A 23,633-nucleotide genomic window follows, 5' to 3' on the forward strand; every position below is an offset into this window, starting at 1 on the left:
ACTTTCTACCTTTTAAATAAACGTCATGCTCATCTCCTAATTTTTGATTGTTTGGGTTTTTTCTTTTTTTCCCACATAGTATTATAAGGAGATATAAGCTTTACCATCTATCAAATAGAATATAGTTGAACCCTTGAACAACTGAGGGCTTAGGTGGTGCCAATGCACCCACATACTGGAAAATCTGAGTCTAACCCTGGACTCCCAAAAAACTTAATAGCCTATTGTTGACTAGAAGCTTTACCAGTTACATATACAGTCAATTAACACCTATTTTGTATGTTATATAAATTATATGTTTTCTTATAATAAACTATGCTAGAGAAAAGAAAATATTAAGAAAATCATAAGGAAGAGAAACTACATTTACAGTACGGTACTGCATTTATTGAAAAAAACAAACAAAAAAACCCTATGTATAAGTGGACCAGTGCAGTTCAAACCCATGTTGTTCAAGGGCCAGCTGTACATTCTGTTTTCAAAAGGCAAGAGATTCATAATTTTTAAAATATATTTTATTAAATAATCTACTTGGAGAATAATTACAAAAGCTTTAAACAGTAATTCCAAGTAGTAAAAGGCAATTTCCTTAAAAAAAAAAAAAAAAAAAAGACCAAACAGTCCATTATTATGTTTTGCTGCTTTATACACAGGAATGATTTATTTTACAAACTAGTTGGTTGCAACATCAGCCTGTAAAATGTAAAACATTTCTTAAGATGTCTCAAAGGCAAAGCGAATTTTATGATGATCCTTTTCACATCAACCAGAATGACAAACCATAAGAAAATTAACACCATTACAGTTCAAAATAAAACTTCTAGAATAGGCACTTTGAAATTGAAATCAGCTGTTGTAACTCACAGTTCGTGTTACTTGTACTTATCTCATTTCATCAAAGGTTATCAACCAGTGAGACAAATGTTCCTTTGATGCAGAAGCACAAACACATTTAGGTTCCAAACACTGTGTTCTGGTTTGTAATACATGCAAGACAGACCCTAAATTAGAAAAATCTTCTAAAAGAAAATGAAGAAAAACAAAAAGCAGCCAGGAATGAAAGCATTTACAAGCACTTGAATAAGGCCCTTCAGTGTTAAATCTGTGTTTTAAACCCCTTCATTCTCAGGTAAGGGATTAAGAGGCCGAGAGAGAGATCGTCTGCGAGGGTGAGGATACTGGAGGCTGGCAGTGTCAGCATCGCAAGAGTGCTCTACCAGAGGAGGAGGAGGAAGGAGCTGGGCATAACTGGACCATCTCGATCCAGCCCGTGGGGAATCCAGAGGGGGAAAGAAATACCTGAAACAATGAAGACAGGAACAAAACACCAAAACAAAACAAAAACAACAGAAAAAAAAAAAAAAGAAAAAACAGAAGAAAAAGAGAAAAGTAGTAAATACAAAGAGAACCAAAGAGGAGAAAACACATGCTGAAAAAAAAAGCTTTAGTATATTCATGCCAAAACTAACAGAACATAATCGCAAAAATCAAGACCCTTTACTCAAATCAAGCTTGCTTAAGTATAGAAACTTGAAAGAAAGAAATACAATCTGTTAAACTTAAAATGTTAAAAAAAATTATCAGTATGAATGTTACAAAAAAAGACATTTTATAATTTAAAACATTTTCTAATCTTTCAGAAACATATTTGATGCTATCCTGTAAATTTACAAATCTAATAAGCTTTTTCTTTATTTTAAGCAATGCTTCGTTTGTAGCAGCAGCAGGCACACATTTTTTAGTGCATACATGACACTGAGAACCAATCCAAATATACTGTCATATAGTATGGCCAGCTATTGCAATATACTTCTGAAGAAATACAATCTTTGAAAATACTTAGGTGCTTTTCTGCAAAAACCCTAAATAGTACAAAATTTTGTTAAGTAAAAGAGCTCAAAGAATATGTCCTGTTGTTATTCTTCTGCCATTTTATAACTTACCCGTAATACTTAAGCATTTTAGCAGACTTACAGCTTTATCATCAAGGTCAAAGTTCTAGAGAATATGAACTAAATGAAGCAGCCAACTAAATTAAATTCCTGAGACTTGGAATGTGGAGGTTAATGTGCATGCACAATTTTAGCAAATTTTTAACTGCTCCTCTTACAGGTTTCCAAATTTTGAAGAAAAACTTAAGCCATGGAATCATACCATAAAAAAATATACAAGCACATATTAGAAACATTTAGCTCTTTAGTGAATATGAACTGAAAATTTACAAAGATGTCTTCATTTTACTACCAAATTATAAAATGAAGCAATACCAAATGTTTAATTTGGCCACAAACTGTACAGTCAAATCACTTTCATTTACTACTACTTCTCTCACTCCTTTACTAATATTTTTTAAATATTACAAAGAAATGACAGAGTTGTACTAAATAATATCATGTATAAACGAATTCTACAAAAGGTAAACAAATTAGCACTCAAAACAATCTTTATGAAAAATATTTATTCAACCTTCAAATTAAAATTATAAAAATTCATCATTTTAGCTTACTGTTTTAGAAAACAAAAGAAATAAGCCTATATTCTCCAAATGGAATAAAGTGATATTTTCCCTCCTCCCAACTACTTATAAGGATAGTAATAATCCTTTTAATTTTAAAACCCATGTTAGTTTCAGGAACATTTCAAAAAATTGTTTTGGTGACAATGTCTCAACAAAAAGCCTCTCCATTTAAAAGCTTCAAATAGTGTCAATAAACTGGCTAGTACAAAAAAAATGATATACATTGGATTTTTAAAGGCCTTTTGGATTGCGTTTAGTAGTAAGCAGGCTGCTGGTGTATCTTGGGAGAGGTCAAACGGCGCTGGGGAAGGGGAAAAGGAGCTCGCTTTCCATTCCTGTGTGCATGCAACAAGCAGCAAAACAGCAAAGTTACTCCAGTTAGCTGGTACTCAGCTGTGCTTTCTGTTAAAGGACATAATACAAATGGAGAAGGGAAAATGCATCACAGATCTAACACACATGGTTATTGGCACAATAAGAATACAGATCAAAACTTCAAAGCTCTTTACAATATACGCAGTACAGACAGCAACCAAAAACCAGATTTTTTTTTTTTTTTTAATTAACAGTAGTATCCTTTGTTTCGTGAATTCGTCTTTATAATCTGGTATCTTCTGTGGTAACTTGAAATTGTTCTCATGCAAATACTTAACCCTCAAAATCAAACAGCAGGACTTTTTTATATAAAAATATAACAATATAAAAATAGTTGAAATTTTAGATAGAATTCTGTTATTTAAGATGACAACAGGATAACCACAGGACAATTTGTTAAGGCTGTGCTTTGAAGTTTCCTGAATTGTATTCCAAATTATTCACAAAGGCATATTAAAATAAGTTTATCTTACAAATTCACATTTGTAAATTTGAATATAAAAACAAAGGATGACTCTTGAGATCACATCAAACACTGTTTATTAAGATAAACAAGAATCTAAAATATGTTAAAAATTCTAAAAATCAAGAAATCAGAATTATCATTTCCTCTTAAAATCTCCATTAAAGTTTTAAACACACACAAAAAACACATCTAACTCACTCTCTTCTATGAAGCCTTAGTTAACGCAGTTTATTTAAAATTTCAGCTTGACCTGATTCAAAGGCTGCACTACTACCACTAACATACTAATGCTCATCTAGGACTAAAATCTTGAGCATTATCCCAGATTTCCTCTTCACCTCACTTTAGAAGCAAAGTAAAATCTTAAAGCTATAAACATTTCTGACAGACCACTAAATTTCATAATATAATTTAGTTTAAGGGCTTAACAATCTACCTGTAAATATGACCATGCAAGCTAAGTACAGAGCTGACAAAGTGAATTTTTTTCTACTATATAATTATGTATGAATTTCTTCATTCAATCTTAAAACTCATGAAATCACACACCTTTAGTATGGCTACCAGAATGATTTAAAAAGGAGATAATTTCTAGTTTTCCCACAAAACAGCCTACCTGCCAGAAGAGGATCCATTTAATGAATTTTGAAGATTTGGGATATTTGAACCTAGGGAAGGATTTGAGTTTCCCTGCTGAGAATTCCCATTGACAGGGCTCCCATTACCTTTCAAAATACCAGTACACTTCCAATTGTCCATATAATTAGCTGAAAAGAAAATGGTTAAATACATTAACATGACTAATAGCTATGCTCAAGGGCACAAATTTATGGTCAAGTCCTTTAACTACAATGAAAAGAACAAGGAGACTACATTTCTCTCAAGATGTATGCTATAAACATATTTAAAACGAAATACATGTATCTCAATTTTAACAATTATTTTGTAAAGTTTTACAAGAATTTAAAAAACATAAAATTTTTACCATTCCCCTTTCTTACAAGATAAATATTAACAAAGACAATTCTCTACCACATTAACATTAACATCAAAATAAATTCTTCATCTTCATGATAATGAATTTCAATTACATGTATATATAAGATAATGGAGTTGTCTTCTTAGTTATGCAAGTATAGGTCACGTGGGTACCTAATGTCCTCACCCCTTTGGGGTCTGAGTGGCTTACCCAACATGGCCTGATTCTGGAGACACTGGGCCCAGGAAACCAAAGTTAGGGAGCCTGCTGGGGTAGAACTGGGTGGCCCTGACTAAAGCCCAGAAGCATGAAAAGGAAGCAAAGCCCTTGATATCAAATGACACTGAGGAAATTGAAGTGTGGGATGGTTCTACCACAGCCTAAACTGACCATGGGAGACTCAGCCAAACTGCATTTTGAGAAACGGTAACTGCTCAGAGTACACAAACTAAGGTGTAAGTTTGGGTCCTACGTGTGGGATGCCATCAACTAGAGCGGTACATGGACCAAGGATACCTCTGCCCAGTGGATAAACGTCCACAGAAAAGTACACACCATGAGGAAGCAACCACAGTCAGCATCGAGCTACTAGACCGAATTCTCAAGTCAGCATGGCGCTTACAAGAAACTTTCAGAATCAGTGGCCAGAAGATTCAACTTCTGAGAGTTGCAGAGAGGAAGTGGGGAAGATACTGGATTTTCGTGTATTAAGGGCTGGTTGGCTAAAGCAATTATTTAATAAGAGATGTTTGTAGTCCTATCCTGAGTTTGTAGAGTAGTCATACAGGTTATATATAGCAAACAGCATCTTTTGGAGATACTGCATATTCTGTTACAATTACTTTTACTTTTAAAAGTTGCTTTGCTCCACATGGAAACTTTAAAAACAATTCAATCAGTCCTAACTGCCATGAACTAGATAAACTGATGGAAGCTCAAAATAACACAAATTAATGTTAAGACATTAATTTAAAAGTAACTGTAGAAGATAATTTTTTCCAAAATATTTCTGAATATACAATTCTGAATGAAAATTCTGATGTAGCAACACAGAGCAACAATTCCTTCATTAAAATCTTACCTTTCCACAATCTTACACAGCCATCATCTCCCGAAGATGCTAGCACTGTTCCTGTTATATTCCAACTCACTCGCCAGACCTGGGAATTATGATTATCAAACTGAGCCACTATATGGATTTCAAATTTTGTTGGTCCACCAGAGGAAGTAAGTTCTTTCCTATTAATAAAAAAATTTTTCCTGAGAAATGCTGATTAAAGATTTTATACACACACACACAGAGTTTTAATTTAATAAATACAAATGGTCTCACATACTTACCATATTATTTTATAAAAATGTGCATATCCACAACCACCACCTTCCCTCCCACAGGCCCCCCACCCCCGACCTTAACTCATTGAGAGCTGGGCCATGTCATCTTCATTTGACTCCCCAGCACCTGGCATGATCCTACCACATAAAAATTATTCAGTGATTATTTCGTGGAAGGAAGGAACAACAGGGTCCAACTCTTGATTTCAGCTCAGGTCATGATCTCAGGGTTTTAAGATCGCCCCGTGTCTATTCTGAGCTGGGTGTGGACCCTGCTTAAGATTTTCTCTCTCCCTCTCCCTCTGCCCCTCGGGGCTCCACCCACCCACTCTATCTCTTAAAAAAGAAAAAAAAAAAAGAGAAAGAAAAACAAAAGAGGATTGTATTTCCTCCAACAAGATTGAGAAATAAAATAACGTAACAATTAATTTTAAAAGGAAAGCAGTAGGAAGGGAAGAATAGAATGGGGAAAGGAAGGAAAAAAGGAAAAGAACTGAAACTCACAATTACAAAGTTAAAGCATGAATAGGTTACTCACAAGAATGTCTCAGTGCTAATTTAACTGTCCCTAAGTAAACTGCCACCTCTCATTTGTTCAAACATTTAGAGTACCAATTATATTTAGAGGACCCAATTCATTGTATCAACCTAAAGAAAATGCAATTAAGAAAACATAAATCTCCTGTCTTTATTCAATTCCCCAACCCCAAAACTAATATATTCATAGATAAAATGTTCAATAAAGAATCCATTTTTCAGATCACAGTTGTCTCTTCACGCTTCTCCAAAAATGAAAACAATCATGAGTTAAGAGCATTTTTAAATTAGTAATTGCTTCAAAAACTCACCTCACAGGCTTTAATGTAAAAATTCTCACATCTTTGGTTGCTACGGCCAGAATGTGGAAAGACCTTCCCAAGTTTGGAGCAAAGGCAATGTCATGGACAGGATCTGTGACTGTCATGAGGGTTTCAGCTTTTGCATATTTCCTAATGAAAAAACAATTTAATTAAAATTTTCAGAAGTGAAAATTTTAAAAAATCCACATTATTGAGGTACCTCAATTTTTTTCATAATGCTCACAATGAAGCAGTGTTTACCTCTGCAGTATATAGTATGGCCAAGGCCTAACCCCCAGACACTGAAGGTGACCTAATTCAGAAAAAGAGTTTTTGCACATACAATAAGGATTTCAGGATAAGATCATCCTGGATCATTCTCATAAAAGACAGAAAAGGAGAAACAGAGAAGAAGGCATGGGAAGACAGAGGGAGAGATTGGAATTACGCAGCCACATGCCAAGGACCTCCCGAAGCCACCAGAAGCATGAAGACAAGGAAGGACTGTGGAAGAAGCACGGCTCTGACCACACCTTGATTTCAGATTTCTGGCCTCCGGAACTGTGAGAATAAATTTCTGTGTTAAAACATTAGTTCGTAGTAATTTGTTATGGCAACCCCGGTAAACTAATAAAGCCCCCAGGTTTCTTTCTTTGATTTTATAAGTTTAGCGTAGAACAGTTTAATAAAACTTTAATTAGAATGAGATCCTGATTTATCAGCCATTAATATCTAATTTCAAGAAAAGGGTAATTGAATTCCCTAAGTACTTGAGTATAAACTGAAAAATGAAGCTGGTAACAGGAGGAATGGAATTTTTTTTAGTGGGGATAAAGGAAGCTATACCAAAGTCTATTTCATCCCTACAATTCTATGTCTCTATCTGCAAAGAGAGAAGAAAACAATGAAGGCGACAATAGATAAGAGTCTTCTATTACGTCTTTCTACGTCATCCATTGAATATCAGGGACAGAAGTGAAGCACATAACCCTGTGTGTTAAGAGAGGGAGTTAGAGAGAGGTACCTACCTTACCCTCCTCTGAAATACTGGTGTTCCCAACATTCCATGCTTGGCGTTCTTTTCACCCCAACATTTTTCTCAAATGTCTCCAAGCTAGAACATGCCGCAATGTTCTCTCCTTGACCTCTTCTCACCCTATATGACCACCCGGAGTAATCTAATCTACAGCCTTGCTGCTTCTACTCTGTGGTCCTGACCCGTGTTTGATCTTAGATCATTTTACTTTGTTGATCTGTTTCTTCATTTGTAAAATGGTGCTAATATAAAAGCTACCTACTCTACTCATATGGTGATTATTAGTGAATTTCATAAAATATGTGAAAATGCCTTATAACCTATGTAAAGGCAGGCCATTTGTATCACTATGAAGACCAGATCTTTCTTATAGTTTCATTAACCAACAGAAATAAAAATATCCAATACTGGTTAATTTGACAAATGGCTCCTGTGTACTAAATGGTGTTACTACTTACAGGAAAATCAATTAGGTACTCATCACTGGATGCTACATAGTCCACTATCACATACCCTCTATGTTATGTAACATGTTCACTCTACCTAAGAACCTTCAAACAACTCTTACTTCAAAGAACCAGACCAAAAAAAAATCCAAAAATGACTGAACTTAAAAAAAGGTCTGATAACTTCCAAAGTCAATCCCAAACACACTCATACACAGACACCACTACCTACCCAATGCCACTTCCTGGCCATATGTAGAAAATACCAGGCACTTGCTATTTGACTCCCTTGCAGCTTAAGCATGGTAAGTGACTCAATTTTGGCCAGTGGGACCCAATGAAAAAGCCTAGTAAGATGCTTCCCCAACATTTTCTCTCTCCCTAATATAAAGAGACATGAAAGCAAATGCTCTTCTTTGCATCTGGATGCAAAAACCTAGATATGCTCTTATGATCTAAGAGGGAGCTGTCACCAACACACTAAGTATGACGGAAAAAAAAAAAAAAAAAGGAAAATACCAAGACCTTAGATGTCATCACTGCACCAAGTGAGCCACTTAACTAACCCCAAAACTGCTCTGTTGCCAGGCTCCTTGTTATAGGAAATATTACAGGGAATCCAGCTCCAAATCTAGATTTCTTCTGCTAGCTAAGAGACTCCTTTGGATTATCTTTATCACTGAATTCTTTTAAGTTTTAGGTACTTTCTATCTGCCCTGTATTTTCTTTCAGAACTCCAAGTTCTTTCTCCCTTTACTCAAATATTATTTATGAAGTACTTTTCTTTTTTTTAAGATTTTATTTATTTATTTATTTGATAGCACAAGCAGGTGGAATAGCAGGCAGAGGGAGAGGGAGAAGCAGGCTCCCCGCTGAGCAGGGAGCCCGAAGTGGGGCTCAATCCCAGGATCCTGGGATCATGACCTGAGCCAGAGGCAGATGCTTAACTGACTGAGCCACACAGGTGCCCCTATGAAGTACTTTTCATTCTCCTATGTTTTAGAAATGGTCCACCTTTTAATTTTTAGACTTATGCCTCCAAATTCATTCTGTTCAGCTGAAGCTGAAAGGCATTACTTTAACAGTATTAACTCTTCATGAAGCCTCCTTAAAATATGCTATTAGGGGCACCTGGGTGGCTCAGCCCATTAAGCCTCCAACTCTTGGTTTTGGTTTAGGTCATGATCTCAGTGTCACTGGATCGAGCCCTGCATCACGCTCTGTGCTCAGCGGGGAGTATGCTTGAGATTCTCTCCCTTCGCCCCTCCCCTACTCATGCATGTGCACGCTCTCTCTCAAATAAATAAATCTTTTTTAAAAAATGTTTATCTGGGGCGCCTGGGCGGCTCAGTCGTTAAGCGTCTGCCTTTGGCTCAGGGCGTGATCCCAGCGTTCTGGGATCGAGCCCCGCATCAGGCTCCTCCGCTGGGAGCCTGCTTCTTCCTCTCCCACTCCCCTGCTTGTGTTCCCTCTCTCACTGGCTATCTCTCTCTCTGTCAAATAAATAAAATAGAATCTTTAAAAAAATAAAAATAAAAAAAATAAAAAATAGAAAATGTTTATAGGGCACCTCAGTGGCTCAATTGGTTAAGTGTCTGCCTTCAGCTCAGCTCATGATCCCAGGGTCCTGAAATCAAGTCCCGCATTGGGCTCCCTGCTCCATGGGGAGCCTGCTTCTCCCTCTGCCTCTCATGAATAAATAAATGAAACCTTAAAAAAATGTTTATTAAGGGGCACCTGGGTGGCTCAGTCGTTAAGCGTCTGCCTTCGGCTCAGGGCGTGATTCCAGCGTTCTGGAATCGAGCCCCACATCAGGCTTCTCCGCTGGGAGCCTGCATCTTCCTCTCCCACTCCCCCTGCCTGTGTTCCCTCTCTCACTGGCTATCTCTCTATCAAATAAATAAAGTCTTAAAAAAAAGTTTATTAAAAAAATGTGCTATTAATGTTGTTCATAGCTTTAATAGCTTAAAAGGTTACAAAAGCCTCAAAAAGTTCGAGGAAGGTTCCTATAATCTAGAACTATGTTGGCCAATACTGCAGCCACTAGCCACGTGTGCCTATTAAAATTTAAATTTATAAAAATGAACAAATGCAGTTCTTCAGCTGTAGCAGCCACACTGAGCTTCCACAGCTCCATGTGGCTGGTGGCCACTACATTAACTGGCACAGGCACAGGGCATTTCCATCAGCACAGCAAGTTCTACTGGACAACACTGTGTAATCTTCAGAGACTCTCCGAAGAAATCAAGAATCTGGGAAGTTAGAGGGCTGGTATAAGAACCCCTCAAAAACCCTACTATCATTCTGAATTGCAGAGCCCAAAGGAATTAAAATACAGTGGTCCCCCCTTAGCCAGTCTTGCTTCCCACGGTTTGTTACCCAGGATGAAACTACCATCCAGAAGATGAGCCTCCTGACGTATCATTAGAAATTCAGCCTAACACTATGTCACATGCCTACATCATTCCCCTCACTCCATCTCATCACGTAGGCATTTTATCATCACACATCATCACAGGAAGAAGGGTGAGTACAACACAGTAAGATATTTTTAGAGAGAGAGAGCGTATCATATAACGTTTATTTATAGTGTATTATTTCAATTCTTCTATGTTATTATTAGCTACTATTGTTAATCTCATACTCTGCCTAACTTATAACTTTATCATACGTATGTATGTATAGAAAAAAATACAGTATATACAGTTTGGTACTATTTTAGGTTTCAGGCAGTCACTGGGGGTCTTGGAACATATGCCCTACAGATAAGGGAGACGACTATAGTTCTTCTCTTCTGCTTCTGGCCCTGCCCAATATCTGACTCCTAGACCCAAGATTGTTGTCTAGCACATGTTAAGCCCACCTGATTAATTGATGGGTGTTACTTTCTCCTTTAAGACTCTGACTGCACCTCTTTACAGCTCTCAGAAGTGTTGCATGTATCTCAACATGACACAACATAAATTTTCCATCACGTGCTGCTACACTCTACCCAAATCTGTCTTGTTTCCAGGTGTCCTTATTTCAAGAAATTACATACCATCTATTGAACTATTAAGCCAGAACCTTGAAGATCATCTCAATAGCTTTCCCCCCATTCTTCACCTTCTACATCCAGTCATCAGATCCTATTGATACCATTTCTTCAATTATTCTCCAATTGCCCACGTCTCTCCATCCCCATTGTCACTACTCTATCCCAAAGCCAGTATAATCTCCCACCTGGACTGCTGCCCTTGAAAATACTTTCCATACTTACGAAGAGTTAAAGTACCATCCAAGCCTATCATTCCCCAACTTAAAAACCTTTCAATGGCTTCACATTATCCATTAAATAAAACCTAAACATGGAACACTAGGTCTTACAGACCTAAGCCTTGTTTATTTCTCACCACACTCCTTCTTGCCTATTACGTTTCAGCTACAATAAAAATACATTGGTTCTCTCTTGTTCACGTACCTTATCATATGTAGTTTTCTCCATTTGGAAAGCTTTGCCCTCTTTGGCTAACCTTTACTCATCCTATAAGTCTCGTCTGGAGTGAACCTTCCTGGCCCTCTCCCCCCAGGTACAGTAAGCCCTTAACATCCTGATCCTCCGAGTTTATAAAATTCATCACCACTTTTTACTATTTTTGTTTGTTTTCCCAGTGAAATGGTACATACTGGAGAATCAGTCACCTTCTCCTCTACACTATTGAATTTTATATTATCAGAGCCTAGCACAGAACCTGGCACAGCACAAATTGGTAAATATGTAATGAATCATGCATAATTCAATGAGTGAAGAAAGAAATAACATTTTAAAAAATTAAATGCAATTTGGAACAATAATTAAAACCAAAGCAGTACTAACCTGGTATTTTCATTATATTCAAAAATCTGAACCTTGGCCATTGCATTTGGACTACTGTCATCACTTCCTACAGCTATCATGGGGGAATGAGCACGAGAGCTGGAAATGAAGAGTAAAAACTATTTTACATAATTATCAAATTAGAGAAAAAACTATTTTACATAACTATCAAGTTAATATACATCTAATTCACAGAATTAGAAAAACCTGGCATCAAGCAGCTCTACAACCCACAAATAAGCATGCCACTACCATGACTAGACTCCCTGCCACACCATCTGACACAGCCACATCTTGGGAGGCTATGTCCTTGAGAATCCTCAACATGGGGACAAATGATACCATCCTTTTGCTAATAGACAGTAATTTTTTTTTTTAAAGATTTTATCTATTTATTTGAGAGAGAGAGAGAGAGAGAGACAGCCAGCGAGAGAGGGAACACAAGCGGGGAAGTGGGAGAGGAAGAAACAGGCTCCCAGTGGAGGAGCCCGATGCGGGACTTGATCCCAGGACCCTGGGATCACGCCCTGAGCCGAAGGCAGACGCTTAACGACTGAATCACTCAGGTGCCCCAACAGACAGTAATTCTTGAGGCGCCTGGTAACTCAGTTGGTTAAGCAATCGACTCATGATTTTGGCTCGGGTCATGAAATCAAGCCCCATGTCAGGCTCTGCACTCACCGCAGAATCTGCCTGAGATTCTCTCTCCTTCTCCCTCTGTCCCTCCCCCTGCTCATGCACAATCTCTCTCGCACTCTCTCTCTCTCTCTCTAAAATAAATAAATAAAAAATCTTAAAAAAAAAAAACCAGCTCTTTTCCCAAAAGGTTTCAAGCATTCAGATTAAAAAAAAAAAAAAAAAAAAGGACAACCAAGAGGTCTTGGAATTTTTCTTCCTGAAAGATTTGGTCATTAACTATGAAATGAGACGTAATCCTATGGTGACCGATTCATGGCAAAAGGATTTTAAGTGCTTTATACAAAAAGGAGAAACCCTGATAGAAGAAAGAAAAGTAGAAAAAGATCACCCCTCAAGAAGGCATGCTCCCACATGTCATTCTCTTCTCTAGATTCATTTGTGGTCAACTTCATTTTTAAAAAGGCAAAAGGTAATAAGAGAATGAACTCTACTGAAATGAACTCTAGGTTAAATTATTCTTTTTATTTCTATGCCTAATTACCTCAATATTGATTTCTTTTGCCTCCCTCATCCAGATTAAGTAATATCCCTATGAACATGACCCCTTGTTTAACCTCTGACCTTGACACTGTCACCTGCCAACCTCATAAAGCTGAAAACAGAATGTGGTAATTTTAAAAAAAGGTTTAGTTCTTTATTACTAAAGCTTTACTAGCACTCTAAAACTGGCAGAGAGAGGGACAAGAGGAACAAAATACATTAAAGTGCTCCATCACCAAAGTCAAGTCCTCCTGCAATTCAGGGGCACCCCAGGCTGCCAATTCCCTTGGTTTCCTTGGTTTACACTCCCTACAAGGAAATTCTGCCAACGCACTCTACCTACTCAGCTGAAACTCATCCAAGCCCCAGGTAAGAGAGTGAGCTACTAAGAAAACAGAGCACCTAACGGGAGAAAAATACCAATACCGGTTACCAGCCATAAATACTACTCTTTTGCTCGTAACCACAAAAAGATAAGCAAAGACTAACATACAAGGAAACCAAGATGCATGAAAATGAAGACCAAGGTATACAAATGGATCTCTGAGAAAATAGATACAGCCAACCCTCATCATTTGCAGGTTATTTGTAAACTGGCCTGCTTACTAAAATTTGTAACCCCCAAAATCCAATACTTGGGAGCTTTCACGGTCACTCATGAACATGCCTGGAGCGGCTCTGCAAAAAAATGAGTCATCTGACCCATGTGTTCCATGCTGAGGTCAAACAAGGTGAGGTTCTGCCTTCTTATTTCAGCTCTCACACTGAAAACAAGTGTTGCACTCTATTTACCACCACACTTTTTGCATTTTTGTGCTATGTGTTGACTATTTCACTGTCTAAAATGATCCCCAAGCATGATACTGAAGTGTAGTCTAGTGTCTCTAAGCTTAGCAAGAAGGCTATGATGTGCTTTATGGAGAAAATACTGTCTTAGATAAGCTTTGTTCAGGCATGAGTTTTAATCCTGTTGGCAGAATCAGCAACATATGCTACATAAGGTATCTTTAAACACAAACACTCATAAAACAAGGTTAAGTATTTATCAGTTGACAAAAATGTGATCAAAGGCTCATGGGAATCTCATATCTCCACAAGGAGTAAAATACTCAGTTGTCCCCTTGCCAGTTATAAGCAACGTAACAAAATCTTAGAAAATAGGTGAATGGGAGGTAGAAGCAAAGTAAGTTAATTTCCTTTGTTTTAAAAGAAAGAGGTGAGCCTGTATCTAATCTAAAAATTGATAAAATGGATATATCGTTTGAAATTATGATAATTACCACAATAACTAAAAAACCATCATTAACATTCCCATAAATAAGATAATCTGGCGGGCTCAGTCGGTGGAGCATATGACTCTTGACCCCAGGGCTGTAAGTTCGAGCTCCATGCTGGGTGTAGAGATTACCTAAATTCTTAAAAAGAAAAATAAAAGATATCTATCTAGTCATACCTTGAGAAATGGAAAACTGTAAATGTGCTAAATTCATCTTTCGTATAGTGAGTATGGGTACTGTTTAAAGCTAACAGAGCGAGAACTAGGGCATAAGTAAATCATTTATAAATATAATAGCAACTTGGGTGCCTGCCTGGCTGGCTCAGTTCAGAGAGCATGCGACTCTTGATTTGGGGGCTGTGGGTTCAAGCTCCATGCTGGGTGTAGAGATTACTTAAAAATAAAATGCTTAAAAATAAATAAATAAATAAAATAAAAATATAATAGCAACTAGCAGAATTAAAATCTAAAATCAGAACTATTAAGAGCATTTTTAACAGGTAGGGGAACTTTTTACCTTTCATTTTATACTCTTCGAGATTACTTGAAATTTTTCCCCTTTTTTTCTTTTCTTTTTTTTAAGATTTTATTTATTTATTTGAGAGAGAACACGAGACCACAGTGGGGGAGGGTGAGCCACCCAGGTGCTCTGAAATTTTTTGTCTACCATGTGATTCATTATTCTTCAGATTTTGAAAAATAATTTAATAGAAAGCAACTATGAGGGGCACCTGGGTGGCCCAGTCAGTTAAGCGTCTGCCTTCAGCTCAGGTCATGACTCCAGCTGGGGTCCTGGGATCGACCCCCACTTCAGGCTCCCTGCTCAGCAGGGAGTCTGCTTCTTCCTTTCCCTGCCCCTCCCACCCACTTATGCTCTCTCCCTCTAATAAATAAAATCTCAAAAAAAAAAAAAAAAAAAAAGCAACTATGATATAGTCAGAGTCACACTATACAGCAGTTAAAAATAAGGTAACGCTATATATATATACTAATACACGGGAAAATACCCACAATGTATTTGTAAATGAAAAAGGCCAATTTCAAGTAAGGAGAATGTGTATCTACACATGTCTGCGTGTTCTCCATCTACCTTTACTTGACAGTATACACGTGTGTGTTGGCATGTATCTGTGTGTTTAAAAACACATTAAACATGTATTTGTATATACAAAAAGCCCAGAAAGTTGCATACCCAAAGGGCTGGCTTCTCCTATGGAATAAAAAGGGGACAAGAGACATGACAGGGTGAGGGTAGATTAAAGAGAATTTTTATTCTACATAACATATATTTTTAAAAATAATAAACATGACTAAGAAAAATATTTTAAGGAAATTAAACTATCAAATGCTTAGCTTAAAAATTTCTAACTTGTTTTACTAGGATTACAGTATCGGATTTTCTGTGTAAGCTTACCTTGAAGGGTTCCAAGAAATACAACTACAGCTTAGCTTACATGAAATTTCATGCTGCAGAGACCACTGGCTGAGATTCATAACATCTGGCGCCTCATATATTCTTACTATACCATCTGCCGAACAGGTTGCTAACATAAGACCCATATGCTTAGGAGCAAATTTCACATCAGTAACGGATGTTCTGCTATCCACTAGAGTTGTCCTCTTAACCTGAAAAAAAAAAAAAAAAATTATATACAAAAAGAAAGGATGGTAGAGTGGAAAGAACATCGGCTCTAAAATCACACTGCCATTTTACTAGGTATATAACCTTGAAATGTTATTTAAAAACCACATGAGGGGCGCCTGGGTGGCTCAGTCGTTAAGCGTCTGCCTTCGGCTCAGGGCGTGATCCCAGCATTCTGGGATAGAGCCCCGCATCGGGCTCCTCTGCTGGGAGCCTGCTTCTTCCTCTCCCACTCCCCCTGCTTATGTTCCCTCTCGCGCTGGCTCTCTGTCAAATAAATAAAATCTTTAAAAACAAAACAGGGGCGCCTGGGTGGCACAGAGGTTAAGCGTCTGCCTTCGGCTCAGGGCGTGATCCCGGCTTTCTGGGATCGAGCCCCACATCAGGCTCCTCCGCTATGAGCCTGCTTCTTCCTCTCCCACTCCCCCTGCTTGTGTTCCCTCTCTCGCTGGCTGTCTCTATCTCTGTCAAATAAATAAATAAAATCTTTAAAAAATAAAATAAATAAAATAAAAACAAAACAAACAAAAAAACCACGTGGGTCTCAATTTCCTCCAGACAGTTGGAAAACCATAATAAATTCGTGATCTATAATTAATTATTCCCTTTAAGGTAAAGTCTGCCTTAGAAAATTTAACCTTATTAAGAGTAAGGACTCTCCCTTAAGCAGACCAGTCACTAAACTAGAAAGTGTTTGAATTTTAATATAGGTAGTTTTGTCTCACAAAGTATGCTGCAAGGCGTAAATTAAATGATTTAAGATTCTTTAACAGTAAAATGGAAAGCATGCAACTTCTTCCTTCAAACATAAATGCCAGTTAGCCCTACTTGGATCACTACCATCCACTCTAAGAGAAGGCGTTTTAGAGACCAAGAGAATGGTACAAAGCTGGCATTGTGATAATTACAGAATGCCAGCAGAGCATGTTCAAGCTACTTTCTGGCATCTAGATTTACGACTGAAAATATCAACAAAATTCAGAAATCAGCACTTTCCTGTCTACCGTTACTAAAATACATCTTAAGGAGTCTCAATATTAGAAGAACATCACATAAACTCCAAAGACTGCATCCTTGCAAAGTTTTGTCTATAAACACCACTGAATAATCAATACCAATACAACTGCTGAAATAGTAAATGTATTAACGACAGCTGATTTAACTAAATACAAATAAATATACAGATGTCCCCTGCTTTTCAAAGGTTTATGTTACGCCACTTTGCTTTTACAAAGACCTACTTTAGTACCTTTTTCGCTAACCAAAAGAAATCTGAAGAGGATATTTGCTTTTGCAACAAGAGAAAACAGCATTCACCATTTGTTTTGCAAGTCATTACAGAGGCAGCAAGCACCCTATATATAAGAATGGCAGCACCCAGCTCCTTCCCTGGGAACTACAGGGCATCTCAGTATCCAGCCTCAATAGCTTTGAACTGCGTCTGCAAGCACCTGTGCTTTATCTTGATTTATACTGTACAAACATTAGCAAAGTGTGTCCTAAGGCATCAGAAAAGCCTAAAAGAGGTTATTTTTTGGTTCAGGGACACTCAAAAATTTTTCCATGTAAGTTAGTACTAACTGATTCTCTACTTTATGCCATTTAAGCTTACAAAAGTTGTCCCAAGAATGCCCTACGTTCATATACAGTGGGGGAAACCTTTATCTCTAAGTTCAGATAAAAATCCTTTCTATGCCACTACTCCTCAACCCAACCTACAGTATACTAATTGACCTATCACTGTTAGAAAACTCCCTCCAGGGGCGCCTGGGTGGCACAGCGGTTGGGCGTCTGCCTTCGGCTCAGGGCGTTACGGGATCGAGCGTTACGGGATCGAGCCCCACATCAGGCTCCTCTGCTATGAGCCTGCTTCTTCCTCTCCCACTCCCCCTGCTTGTGTTCCCTCTCTTGCTGGCTGTCTCTCTCTCTGTCGAATAAATAAATAAAATCTTTAAAAAAAAAAAAAAAAAAGAAAACTCCCTCCAATTATGTACATTTCCCTTCTCTCCTCCCCTCAAGCAGGTGTTTGCCTTAGGGAGGCCCTAGGGAAAAGGCAATGAGATCAACCCCTCCCAACATTAAAAAAAAAAAATTGTAAGGGCACATGGCTGGCAACTCTAGTTCTAAAGGTTGTGAGTTAGAGCCCCACAATGGGTGTGGAGACTACTTAAACCATCAATCTTTAAAAAAAAAAAAAAAAAAAACACTGTAAAACTGTGAATAACATGCAAGCTACAAAACTAGAGTAATTAAAAGAAAATGAAAATGGCATTAAGGAAAGACACATAGGCCAATGGCACAAAATTCATTCTAGAAATAAACCCTCTCACTATATATGGTGAACTGATTTTCAATGAGGATGCCAAGACCATTCAAAGGGGAAAGGCTGTGGTGTCTCTTCCAACTGGATGGGGGCCCCCTAAATGTGGGGCAATACAATTGGGTAGAAGCCTGAAAAATGGGCAGTAAAAGGGTTCACCCCAGGCAAAACAAAGGAGATAGATATTTACCGAATACATGGCAAGGGAGTGGCAGGCAGCATAGAAACTGTCTGCTAGGAGGCATTGGTTGGGCCTGTATTTAAAGGAGGAAGATTAGGAGGTATGGGGACTTCTGGAATTCTCCCTTTTTTGGTAACTGTGCCAGGCTGTAAGTAGCCCATTGGTTAGCTCAGACCTATGGATATTTTGAGATGCGTGGCCTTTATGGGCCTGTTTGTACCCAGCCTTGCTTTACATTCCATTGCTCAAGCCTACTTCCTAAAAGCCGCCTCTACAAAGAGCAGTCATTCCAGTAATTCCAGTAAAAGATACTGGGGGAGGATATGTGTTATGGTGAGCACGGTGTATTGTGTTAGACTGATGAATCACAGACGTATACCCCTGAAACAAATAATATATTACATGTTAATAATAAATAAATAGATACTGGGAAAACTGGATATTAACATAAAAAAGAATGAAGTTGGAAATGCCTGTCTGGCTCAGTTGGTAAAGCATGTGACTCTTGATCTCAGGGTCATAAGTTTGTGCACTGGGGGTTAGAGATTACTTTAAAAAAAAAAAAAAAAAAGTTGTTGTACACTTACCTTACACCAGACACAAAACTTAAGTAAAAATGAACAGAAGACCTAAATGTAAGAGCTAAAATTTTAGAGATGCCTGGGTGGCTCACTTGGTTAAATGTCTGCCTTGGGCTCAGGTCATAGTTCCGCCAACAGGCTCCCTACTCAGCAGGGAGCCTGCTTCTCCCTCTGCCCGCCGCTCCCCCTGCTTGTGCGCGCAAGCTCTCTCACTCTCTTGACAAATAAATAAAATCTTGAAGAAAAAAAAAGCTACAATTTTAATACTCTTAATATAAATCTTTGGGGAAAGTCTTTATGACATTGGATTTGGCCATGATTTCTTGAATATGACACCAAAAACACAGGAAACAAGAAAAAAAATAAACTGGACTTCATGAAAATTTTTAAATTTTGTGCATCAAAGGACACTGTCAAGAGAGAGAAAAGGCAACTCACAGAATGGGAGAAAATATTTGCAAATCATCTACCTGACAAGGCACTAATATCCAGAATATAAAGAACTACATACAACTCAACAGCAAAAAAAACAAACAACCCAATTTTAAAAATGGGCAAAGGATTTAAATAGATATTCCCCTAAAAAAGTAAAGGACTCTGGTACCAATTCCAATTCGGGGGGTGTCAGAGAGGGGATAACCCCCCAACAAATAATTCTCACATAGCAGCAGGCTGTCCAAGAATTCAACTCTACTCTGACACTATCTACCCAGAAATAGCATCAGACTCCACAGGTTAAGGGTTCCATCCTGTAAGACCTCCCACACTTCAGAAACCTGAACAGCTCTCAAACTGCAGACAGGCAGTCTGCTTATTAGTTAGCCATTTATTATAAAACGATATAACTCAGAAATAGCCCGATGAAGAGATGCAAATTGTAAAGTAAGGGCAAAAGCATGAGGAGCTTCTACGCCCTCTGTAGGTCTCCCACTCTCCCCACATCTCCACATGTTCACCAACCCAAAAACCCTCTGAACCTATGTTCTCTGGGGTTTTTATTGAGACTTCATTACAGAGGCATGACGGATTAACACATTGGCCATTGGTGACTGATTCAACCTCCAACCCCTCTCCCCTCCCCAGAGGTCAGGGGGTGGGACTGAAAGTTCCAGCCATCTAATCACATGGTTGGCCCCACTGGCAACCAGCCCCCATCCTTAGGCACTTTTCAAAAATCACCTCATTAACATAACAAAAGATACTTTATCACTTTCAACCTTTCGAAAATTCCAAGGGTTCTGGGAGCTGTAAGCCAGGAACTGTGTTAGGAAGACCAAATACATATGAAAAATGTATTTCTTATAATCAAAACATTGCAAAAAGATATATAAATGGCCAATTAGCACATAAAAAGATGTTCAACATCAAAAACCATTAGGGAAATGGAAAAAAAAAAAAACCCTCCACAAAATTTCACACCTACTAAGATAGCTACAATGGAAAAACAAAAACCGCAAACATTGGCAAGGATGTGGAGAAACTGGAACGCTTGTGCATTGCCGGTGGGAATATAAAATGGTACAGCCATTCTGGAAAATAATTCAGCAGTTTCTCAAAAGTTAAACATAGAACTACCATATGAGCCAGCAATTCTACTCCTAGGTACATACTCGGAAGAATTGAACCCAGGATCTCAAACAGGTTCATAGGAGCAATGTCAGTTAGTTAGGATGCGATGGGGAAGTTACTCAAATAAGAAGGCTGAAAGAAAGAAAAAAAAAAAAAAGCTGAAAGCTGTCAGCAAAGGGGAAGAAGGGAAGGGACAAAAGCAGGGAAGGAATATATTTTGTTTCGAAGAACCAACAGTTCCAACCAACGAGACCCCCAACTAGGTGTTTTCACCTGATAGTTCCTTAGGTGGGCCACTTCGAGCTGTACTGGAGCTGAGGACACCACAGAGGCCCCAAACCTGCAGCTCATTATATTAAGATCTTCTATGGGGGGAGTTTTCTGCCATTTTTTGAACACAGATGTACACACTAGTATGCTGACATGCTAGGCATGTGCAACTGAACCAAAGTATTTATGCAAGCTCCCTGTCCCTGCCCCTATATACTTAATAAAAGCTTCCTGTACCAACCCCATGCAAGACAGTGCTTTGACAACTATCTCCTCATCTCCTTACTTGTAACAAATAATAAAATGTTTTTTACTTTCAACACTTTCTTGGGTTGTGTTCAATTTGATGCACCCCAAGTGGCAAATCCCTTGAGTTCAGTTACAGCATTATTTATAATACCTAAAAGGTAGGAACAACCCAACTGTCTATCTACAAATAAATGGACAAACAAAATGTGGGATATACACACAATGGAATGTTATTCAGCCATAACAGGAATGAAACTGATATATGTGACAACATGGATGGAACCTGAAAAGATTCTGCTTCGTGAAATAAGCCACATAGAGGACAAATACTTTATGATTCCATTTGTATGAGGTACCTAGAGCAGTCGAATTGATAAAAAGCAGAACAGAGGTTACCAGGGGTTGGGAGAATGGTAGGAGGAGGTACTATTTAATGGTAAAGAGCTTATGTTGGGAATGATCATGTTTTGATACAGATTTGGTGATGTATACACAGCATTGTGAATGTAATTAATGCTACTGAACTATACACTTACAGTTAACATGAAAAATATGTACATTCTACAATTTATAAAACACAGCAGAAAAAAAGAGCAGTATTGATAACATAAAAGCATTAGTGTTGAAAGAAACGTGGAGAGGACTGTTAGGAACAGAGAAGAAAACACTGTATTTATATCCTTAAAAACGCACAGAATATATCCAGAAGAATACAGAAATAATTTATAATGGTTGTTGCCTCTAGGAAACGAACTGTGCGGCCAAGGAGGAGGAAGTAGTCACTGTATACACTCATTTGTACCTTTTGCACTTTATACCTTGTACCTGATTATCTATTACAAGAAATAAAGAGGGGAAAAAAAGAAAACATTGGAATGGGTCTTAAAGGTAATGTAGTTCAGTTCTCTCACTTTATAAATAAGAAACTTGACCAGTACACACACTATACTCTTGTTAAAATTCGAACATCCAATCAGGGAAGAGCTAGAGTAAATAGCAGAAGCAGATAAGAAGAGCATATTTTATAAGAAAGCAAAGGTAACCACACAAGAGAAAAAACAATTTTTCAATGGATTTTTAGAGGGCACTCATTGTATGACAAAGCAAATACTACAGATTCATCATGAAAGTTATAATTAAACAATGCCATGAGTGCTCCTCTATACCACTTCAGGCCCAAGACAAAATTAAATAAACAAGGAAGAGAAAAACATGGAAGAGAAAAAAATGGAACTGGTAAATATAGAGAGAAGTGGTAACATCTTTTCAAGTACCTGAAGCATTCTTGGAAAGACTGACAAGGGTGCTCATGCACCCCTCTCCTCATTCTGCCCTCCCAACCCCTGAAAACCCACAAATGTCTCACCCAATGACTCTGTCCTCGAAGTTTATCATTGGATTCTCCTACTATTTCTTCCCACACAGCAGCTGTTCGGTCAAAAGAACAAGAAGCCAAAACCTGTCCAAATTCAGGATGGGCCCATGTCACACGCCACACAGATCCACTATGTGTCTGAGGAATTATTAAAAAAACAAAACAAAACAAAAAACTGACTTTACTCATATTTCACACATATAAAATTTTACTTGAGGAAACAGCACAGATATTTTTACTTCAGTAAGAGCAGAAAGCTAATTTCACATTTAAATAAATTCTAGAAATTTTTAACTTTTATTTTATTTTTTAAATATTTTATTTATTTATTTGAGAGAGGGAACACAAGCAGGGGTAGTGGGAAAGGGAAAAGCAGGCTTCCCGCTGAGCAGGGAGCCAGATGAAGGGCTCAATCCCATGGACCCTGGGATCATGACCTGAGCTGAAGGCAGATGCTTAACGACTGAGCCACATAGGCACCCGAAATTTTTAACTTTTAGAAGATATTCTCTATTTAGGATTATGGGCTTCTGGAGTCAAGTCTTTCTAACATTCTACTAATAAAGAAAAATCCAGACGGATAAAGTTGACCTCTTACAGTGCTAACAGAGCCCTGCTTCAGAGTTTAGCCTAAGCAAGGTTTAAAAAAAATATCTACCAGTCCACCTTTTTTTTTTTTACTTGCAAATTCTCTCTACAGGAGAGAATCTAACAAAATAAATAAGACTAACCAAAATTATTGGCTTCCAAAGCCTAACAGTACATAGAAACTGTAGCAATAAAACACTTACATGATTCCGATACCTGGCTAGACAGTGAACTATTCCAGGAAAAGAGGCAATGACTGATCAAATTTAGAGAGGCCCAAATCCTTGTATTCTGAGAAAATAATTTAAAGCTCAGTAGCATTACCTTTAATATTTGAAAAATGCCAAATTACTATTCTTCAATTCTTCATGTTGACCAAAAAACAAACAAAAAAAAGGGAACAGATAGGTCTTAAAGCATTTCACATCCATAAAATTTCATTTGTGCTTTCCAGTAAAGACACAGTATGACAACAAGCATCCACTAATGGCATCTAAATGTCCACCAAAAATGTTTATCAACTTTGTTTTACGCTTCTGTATATCTAACACTT

The 23,633-nt window shown here is 37.8% G+C and overlaps 1 protein-coding gene across 3 annotated transcripts in view; it reads right to left on the bottom strand.

Annotated features, from left to right (window-relative positions):
* Nucleotides 1-628: 628 nt before the first annotated feature.
* Nucleotides 629-23,633, bottom strand: part of SEH1L (SEH1 like nucleoporin) — a 28,145-nt gene continuing 5,140 nt past the window's right edge. The window contains exons 3-9 of one of the 3 annotated variants that reach the window (XM_026486312.4): nucleotides 22,484-22,630; nucleotides 15,720-15,931; nucleotides 11,851-11,949; nucleotides 6,522-6,662; nucleotides 5,420-5,577; nucleotides 3,976-4,126; nucleotides 629-1,299 (exon numbers count right to left, since the gene is read on the bottom strand). In XM_026486312.4, the coding sequence (XP_026342097.1) occupies nucleotides 1,110-1,299; nucleotides 3,976-4,126; nucleotides 5,420-5,577; nucleotides 6,522-6,662; nucleotides 11,851-11,949; nucleotides 15,720-15,931; nucleotides 22,484-22,630 (1,098 nt within the window). In that variant the 3' untranslated portion in view covers nucleotides 629-1,109. Of the gene's footprint in view, nucleotides 2,921-3,975; nucleotides 4,127-5,419; nucleotides 5,578-6,521; nucleotides 6,663-11,850; nucleotides 11,950-15,719; nucleotides 15,932-22,483; nucleotides 22,631-23,633 lie in introns of all 3 variants that reach the window. The other 2 variants (XM_026486313.4, XM_044379533.3) reach the window with 2 other exon arrangements.

This window comes from Ursus arctos, unplaced genomic scaffold (genome assembly GCF_023065955.2).
Source record: "Ursus arctos isolate Adak ecotype North America unplaced genomic scaffold, UrsArc2.0 scaffold_34, whole genome shotgun sequence".
NCBI classification, from domain to species: Eukaryota; Metazoa; Chordata; class Mammalia; order Carnivora; family Ursidae; genus Ursus; species Ursus arctos.